Source organism: Adiantum capillus-veneris, chromosome 11 (assembly GCF_014529385.1).
Source record: "Adiantum capillus-veneris isolate H3 chromosome 11, ASM1452938v2, whole genome shotgun sequence".
NCBI classification, from domain to species: domain Eukaryota; kingdom Viridiplantae; phylum Streptophyta; class Polypodiopsida; order Polypodiales; family Pteridaceae; genus Adiantum; species Adiantum capillus-veneris.
The window spans coordinates 106,719,857-106,728,315 of record NC_140941.1 but is presented as its reverse complement, the minus strand read 5'-3'; the positions used below and the strand labels follow the sequence as shown (position 1 = coordinate 106,728,315).

General features: G+C 37.4%; 1 protein-coding gene across 1 annotated transcript; it reads right to left on the bottom strand.

The window, feature by feature from the left end:
• Positions 1–2,712: 2,712 nt before the first annotated feature.
• On the bottom strand, positions 2,713–4,363 carry LOC147447791 (uncharacterized). The gene is made up of 5 exons (XM_086523673.1): positions 4,302–4,363; positions 3,981–4,059; positions 3,805–3,896; positions 3,233–3,438; positions 2,713–3,131 (listed from the first exon to the last, which is right to left on the bottom strand). Exons 1-5 carry the CDS (start codon positions 4,361–4,363, stop codon positions 2,713–2,715), a joined length of 858 nt encoding a protein of 285 aa, XP_086379799.1.
• Positions 4,364–8,459: the final 4,096 nt, after the last annotated feature.

The window sequence follows — 8,459 nt, the reverse complement described above, 5'->3', positions numbered from 1 at the left end:
TTGAAAAGGACTTAGAACTATAGTCTAAATAATGGAATCTCTACCCATTATTGAGCTACTAGAAAGCTCAATAGGAACCATAATCAACCGAGCAATGTTAGACTCTCCCTACTCATCTTTGTAATCAACAATGTCTAGACGACGGGTGTGACTACTTTTGAGGGTAAAGAAGAGTAGCAACTAAGGCTTTTGAGGGTACGAAAACACAAAGTAATTTTATACATAATTTTAATTAGCATGGCTGACAATAACCAAGAGAGTAGAATGAATATTGACAACCTTGATTTTGCACATGAAGGTGCTAATGATGATACCCCCAAGTTTTTTAATTATCTGCATACTAGGTTGCAACAAGCTATGGGAAAACCTGCTTTGCAAACCGAAGTTACCCAACAACTTTGTGCTTATGGGATTTCCTTTCTTCTCCAAGAGGAGAGAGAGTTTAGGAGGCCTCTTGATGAGACTCCCATAAGAAAACTCTCTCTCATAAGAGATAAGGAATCCAAAGAACGACAAATAACTGAATTAATAAGCTCCTCTAAAGATGTGGCTCCACAAAAATGGCGGTCTAGATGATCGCCAACTCCTAAAGGGAAGAGAGGAAACAAAGGGAGTTCTATCTATCTAGAATACCAACATCTGATCATACCATGACTCAAATATGGCATTGTGTACCTCAAATAACTTTGCATCTGAAAAAACATCATTAATATCTGTTGGATTTTCACAAGTCTCCAATCTACTCAAATAATCGACAATAGCGTGTTCTTTACCTAGTGTGTGGAAAATGAAAAAATTAAACTCTTGTAACAACAACATCCATCTCGCTAACCTTCCTGTAAACAATGGTTTCTTAACAGATGCAACAATTCTTGATGGTCTACATAAAAAACCACCCTGTTGCTTAGAAAAAAGCATACACCATCCCAAGAGCTTCTCTCTCAGGGAGGTTTTATTTTTGCGAGCTTTCAGTTTTGAGCTTTTACAATTGGAACTGTTTTTTCGAGCTTTTAAACCCTAATTTTACACCAATGATATCTTTAAATATCATTGTGTAGTGGAAAAACTCAAAACCTTACAATACAATCCTTCAACTACTAAACACTTTTAAGAAATATGGAAGCATGTCTATGCTTATGCAAAATGAAACTTTATAAAAAGCACCATTTGTATGTATTTTTGAGGCTGTACTAAAAACGTGGGCTCCCACATGGGATTTCTTTCACACATAAACTCTTATTTGCATCACTTTAATGATTTTGTTATCTCACAAAAATCAACACACAAGCCAATGGTGTCAACATAATCTAACTACAAAAGAAAGCTCCAATCAAAGTCATCTCCACATCATGTGGCCGTCATATACCAAACAAACACAAATGAAATATCCAAATGAAATGTATGGAGCATACCAAAATGCCATGTCAATGTCATATGGCTGCCATGTACATAAAAACATAAATCAAAACATGAAGATGTGTACTTTCAGAATAGAGTTTCCTCAACCAAATGTGCATCCACAATCAACATTTCACAGGTCCACATGCAATATCGGTCAAACATCTTTCATAGAGCACATCATCTAGCTCTAGAAACATGCAATGCCTCATATCTTCCGTAGAAGCTCGGCCCAAACCACCACACCCCGCAAACAAGTCCAAAACATAGTCATGAGGCTCAGTAAATGTTGCCAGCAACCACCTAACCATATAAAAAATAAATTAGAAACCGAATGCAAACACATATATACCATAACATTCACTAGTATCATACTTTGGACTAGTCTTACCGAAAGAACAAAGAAGACCGCTCTGCCCCGCCTCTAAGAATAACACCATCAATCTCAATGGGGAAGACTACATCATCTATCATGTAGCTACAATCTGCTGCAAACAATCTCTCGGAAATTTTCTCCCCTGCCTCTCTATCATAGTGCGGCACAGGATGGCCAATACGATACCAAAGACAAATGGTAAGATCAAGTACCTGCATGAATAAAAAACTCAAACAATGAATGGCATAGCTACAATGTTTTTAGTTAGGAAATTAAACTATGAAACAAAGTTTTTTATCTCACCGCCTCTCTAGTGAGTGGATGCCGATATGCCTTCTTATTACACATGAGAGTCCATGTACGTAAGAGCACAAGTCCTACCCTAGTTGCATCTGCAATAAAATATCCAATATGCTCGGCCATGCACATGGTGACTAAAAATCCCTCATCGGCCAAAACTCACGAGAGCAACATCCATGCACCCTATCACTAGACCCTTGGAAAATGTGTTCCACTTGGGAACACTCATGCCCTCTACAAAAGTGAATGATGACATGTAAGCATACAATCATAGTTAGTTGTAGGTACTAGTCCAAAGAAAAGTTACTTACCCAATGGGATTGGTCCTAGACCATCCACAAGAAAACTTGTAGGAAAATCTGCAAAGATAAGCCTAGCAACCTCACGACATGGCACACCATCTTTGCTATATAGATTTGTATTCTGTGTCGCAAAAAATTTGTTGATGCTATAAGAAAACCAAACATGAATTATGTTCAAAATCATAGAACAATGCAAGAAGAAAATGCAAATAAGTAAGCACTATGAAAATCTACCTATCAAGGGTAAACTTATAAATTTGTGATATATCCACAAGCAAAACATCTACAATGGTTTGGTAATGGAACCCTGCAAGCATTATCTAGATTAGCTTTGAATTAGGAAATATGGAAGACAGATTTGCTAACAATTTTCTTAAACTTACTAACAGATCGTGTGACCGTCCTTCTCTCCCAAGCCTCTCGACCAAGTGAAGACTCTACAACAAACGAAGTAGTGTGCACCAATGAGGATGTAGTGGGCACATTAGAAGAGGGTGCCATATGGGGTATAGTGGTTTCCAAAGAGGACATGTCGGGCTCTGTATATGGCACAATGGGAGGCATTGAAGAAGGAGTGGATTTCCTTGATGTACTTGGAGGCTCTATTTTCCCTTTACCCTTCTTGAGTACATTGCTTGCTAGTGGAGTACCTTGAGAGACACTCTCAATGGTGTTTTGAGTAACTCCTTGAGAAACGGGAGGGAGAGACTGTGCTTGTGTCTCCTCTAAGTACTCATCACTCTCATTTTGAAACCCTTCACTCAACAACCATATAGCACAATATCACATAAATTAGTACTAAAGTAAGACATATACATTCTCAAAATAAAAGAGCCACTAGTGTTAAGATACTTACTCTTACGTAATTCACTCTCTTGCTTTGGAATAACTCCCAGTGGATAATCCAACCACCAAGGACAAACATTGGCTTCCCATGTTGTCAGATTCCTTTCAATCAAAGAGGGAGAGAACATTGTATTCTCATCACGTACATCAATCCATTCTCTAGTGAATAATGGGGCTTCATTCAATTCCTGCGCCTCAATGCATTGCATAACCCATCTACACAATTTTTAGAGCATCATCCACTTTGAAAAGCACATAAACACAATGGTATAATAAATGTCATGTATCCAAAAAAAAATTTGTCAGAGTCTCCTTTGTATGGAGAATACTTTTTCAAAATAAACCATAAACCCTATCTTGGGCTCCCACAAGGGATGTAAGTGTTTTCAACATAGACATTATACACACGTGTATTGTCAAAAGAACCATCCACCCCATATTGGGCTTCCACAGGGAATTTAAGGATTTTTTGTAAACACAAAATGATATTTCATCATTCTCAAAATGACCCACTGTCTCCAAACCATGGCAAAAAGATGAAATGCTCTTTTTTTGCAAAGAGTGCAAGTGGAAGATGCAAACCTGTAAATCACTCTCTTAACCGACAACACAAGCTCCGGCATCTTCTCACTAAAGTCGGAAGACTTCACCGCATCCATTAGATAAATAAAAGCCTACATACATAGTAACAATCAACTTGATCTTGTGTAAATTAAAACATGTCTATATTCTTTTAAAAACAATGGTCGAACGTCTACCTGCAAAATATGATTCTTCATGCTCATCTTGTAGAATAGGTCAAAAGAATTAGGAAGTTGTGGACCTTCTACTTGCATCCTTTCAATCATAAGTGTAGCCTCCCCATGCAAGGGAGCCCAACAAGTCTCCTTTTTCATGTAACTTCTAAAAAGCTTGTAATCACCAAAATGAAGATATTGTGGATCCTTGAACTTAGTGAGGCTCATGAGGTGCAAAATTATCTTCTTTCTACAAGCAATAAGAACAACATATCACTTAATCATATAGAAAAACAAAATGGAATGAATACAATTAAAATGAGAAACTAATAGCTTCAATACCTCTCAGGAGTGATTTTAGAGCTTGTCAAACAATAGAGCTTATCTCTAGTGATCTTTAGCATTCCAGGTTCATCCCATTTAATGCTAAGAAGCAACTTGAAGAACTCATCACCATTAATACTCATCCTAATACAAAACACTGTATTGAAACCATAATAAAATTTTACATTAATTACCCAACATGTGGAGTAGGTATCACCTTCCACACAAGTTGAGCTATCAATCCACATGGAGTGTTGTACCATGGTGCAGCACCATGGTAATACCTTGCCTCCACAGTCATCTCCACCCTAGCCCATTCTCTCATATAAGGTGTCAAATTTTGAAGAATTGAATCTTTATTTGCCATGCCAAGTCTTTGAAACATATAAACTTCATGAGTGATGTTTGGCATGACATGTGCCCTGGAAATGCTGCAAAAAAATTGAAAACAAAGAGTTAAACACAAGCATTGCTTGCAAAAAAATGAGAGTCAACATGTGATTAACAAACTTACGCATTGGAAGTGTCAAGTGCAAGAAGCAACTCTGCTTCTTTTGCTCTGGACAACTCAAGGAATTGGCAATGAACACTAACATGGTATTGACCATTGTCCGAGTACTCTATCACACACAAAAAAATCAACATTTGTAAAAACAAAGCTTTACAACAAAAGAGTAAAAAAGGTGAAAGATCTTACTATCTTTGATTCTCTTCCACCATGTTTTTAGCCTATGGTTGCCATCCCATACCAGAAACTTTTTTCCTCTGAGCTCCTGCCATTCTCTACCAAGTGATCTCTCAAACTCAGCATTTCTTTCCCGCCAAAGGGGTCCCCATTCCTCCAAATCTGCTGTGGTCACACGGGAATGATATCTCCTCTAGAATCCCCAACGGACACAAGAAAATGCCCCATAGTTTCTAAATACCCAGCAGAATCAAATGAGGAAATGAGCCATTCTACATCATCTCTAGCAAACCTAACAGCCTCATGCACCATGAGTCGACAAAGTGGAACCGGAGGAGGCAATGTCTTCTTCTTTACATAAAACTGACTCAGAACATCTTTCATCAAGCCAAGCGAAATTTGCTTGCCTAAGTGTTTGGAATGCTTATTCTCCTCATCCCCTTCAGGATCACTATCTTCTTCATTGTCATGATGATCTTCAATGTGAACATTGGTCTCTGCATAGAGATAACAAGTGACAAACATCCAATTGTCCAAAAACATATGCAATTAGGATTAGATAGTGTAAAGTATTTAATTTACAGAAATTGGGCCAGAGTCTCCTTTGTACGGGGACAAAATTTTATAAAAAAAACGCACACCCTATATAGGGTTCTCACATGAGATTTAAGGACCTTTTCTCCAACATAAACAAAAACAATACTTTATATTTTCTCTAGCAACTATCAATGGTATGTATATAAAAAATGGTTCACCCTTTCTTACTCTCCCACATGGTTATTAATTACCAAACTTTCCAAACAAAAAAAAAACATCCATCAAATTTAACAATCTACCATTGCAAAATTTATAATATAAACTACATATTGACATAAAATTATAGCATACACTCATAATTTACCTGTGATCTCTACGTCATCTTCGATGTTGGGAAATTTTGGATTAAAGCATACAATTTATCAGATAGATTTGTTATGAATACCAAAACCGTTATTAATCAGAACTTGAAGAAAGCCAGTCATTCGCAAGAAGATAGACTGCAGAGAACCGTTCAATGCGGAAAAAAATAGGGGCGCAGAGCCCGCCCATCATCCACACGCATGGATGATAGGCGGGCTCTGCACCCCCCTTTTTTTTCCGCGTTGAACGGTTCTCTGCGGTCTATCTTCTGGCACCGGAACGACAATAGTGTGTGTGTGTGTGTGTGTGTGTGTGAGAGAGAGAGAGAGAGAGAGAGAGAGAGAGAGAGAGAGAGAGAGAGAGAGAGAGAGAGAGAGAGAGAGAGAGAGAGAGAGAGAGAGAGAGAGAGAGAGCACCAACATGATGCGCGCGCGATGGCACTGGACTGTGTTAGCTCGAGCAGGTAGACGATTGGTTCCCAAAGTAGTAATACTTCAAACCTAAGCTTTGACATTCACATTATGCACGGACAAAGACCAAGCTAACTAAAACCAAACTCGACCTGACTATTTACTATTTACTTTATACCAGTACCAATACTAGTACCAATACCAGTACCAGTACTAGTACCAATACCAGTACCAATACCAATATCAATACCAATACCGGTACCAATATTAAACCAGTACCAGTATTAACAGTACAATATAATACCAGTATCAATATAGAGTACCAATACTGGTATAAAGTTATAATAGTACTAGACTGGTACTAGCTATTTTGACCTCTTTCTAGTCTTAAGCAAAGCAACCACAACTGAGTTTTTAAGTCCACAATTCTCGACCATTTTCAGCGAGCCGTAACTCCCAAATGGTTCAGAATTTGTTTGCCTTGTCGAGCTCTTCGACAGTTGTGTGATACAAAAAATTCATATCCAGCTTAGTTTGGCTGAAAATTCACCTGCAGGTTGATAATTTCTACAAAAACAGCGCAAAACAGCATTTTCTCACTTTTTCCCCAATCTACGTGCTGAAACAAGCATCAAAATGAAGGAATCTGAAAAAACTTGAAGAAGCAATATTTTTCCTCGTATTGAGGACTACAATTCTACACACAAAACTTTTCCAAATTTTGACCTTAGCATCCTCAAAACTGGCTCCCGACAGGTGTCCCGGGTTAAAATTTGAAACTTCACGGAAACGATTAGAATAAAGTCCTAGATTGTGGAAAATGGTGAAATGAACGATAAATATTATATAACATTACTATACTCTATATTATGTACAATATATGTATAATCACAATATATATATATATATATATAATATACTCTATATGCTATATAGTCTATTTACTATATACTTTTTACTGTAAGTATAACGTTATATACTATATAATCTATATATACTATATAACGTACTGTACTGCTACTGGACTGGACTAGTACTGGACTGAACTTATCCTCGACTAGACTGGACTGGTACTAGACTGGACTTATCTTGGACTGGACTGATACTAGTACTGGATTGGACTTATCCTGGACTGGTACTTATCTTGGACTTGACTTATCATGTACTGGTACTAGTACTGGACTGTACTAGTACTAGACTGGACTAGTATTGGACTGGAACTAATATTGGTACTGGACTGGACTAATACTGGACTGGACTAGTACTGGATTGCCCTAATACTGGTACTGAACTGAACTTGATTGGTACAATACAGCTACTGGACTGGACAGGATTGGTACTTGACTGGACTGGGGCTAGACTGGTACTGGGTGGACTAATATTGGACTAGATTGGACCGGACTACTACTAGATTGGACTTCACTGGTACTGGACTAGAATGATATTGGAATGGACTGGACTTGAGTGGTACTGGGTGGACTAGTACTGGATTGGACTTGACTGGTACTGGACTGGACTAGACTGGACTTGATTGGTTCTGGACTGGATTGGTATTGTACTGGACTGGACTAGTACTGGACTAGACTAGACCAGACTGCTACTAGACTGGACTTGATTGGTACTAGAGTGGACTGGTACTGTACTGCTACTAGACTGGACTGGCCTGGTACAGGTACTGGACTGGACTAGTACTATACCTGACTAGTACTGGTATAATGTAATGTAACTATATATACTTTATACTTAAATACCATATATTCTATACATACTATACTATGTCCATTTTAATTTTAAAGCGCTTAATTGGGAATATAAAAAACTATACTCTATACTACATATATATATATATATATATACATATACATATACATATATATATATATATATATACATACATATATTATAAATAATTTTTAAAACATCGTATATTTTATAACTCCTATGTTCAATTTTTTTATATGCGCGTATTTGGGAGATTTTGAAAGCTCGATAGGTGAACAAATGGATTTGACAACATGTTGATTCAAATGTATCTTAATGGCTATGACTGTGCATATCTTAAAGAGTGAATATTCCAAATCTATTTAGCGCAGTTTTTAATGAATGCATTAAATTTAGAACAGTTTTCAATGAACGCGGCAACAACTTTTTGCAGCTGCATGCTTTTACACTTTCTTTGTA

Coding starts and splice junctions, on each gene's coding strand:
- LOC147447791 (XM_086523673.1), bottom strand. CDS start 4,363: ATGCTAAAGATCACTAGAGATAAGCTCTATTGTTTGACAAGCTCTAAA. Junction 3,897..3,980: donor TGAAGAATCATATTTTGCAG/GTAGACGTTCGA, acceptor CTATGTATGTAG/GCTTTTATTTATCTAATGGA. Junction 3,439..3,804: donor GTTAAGAGAGTGATTTACAG/GTTTGCATCTTC, acceptor AAAATTGTGTAG/ATGGGTTATGCAATGCATTG.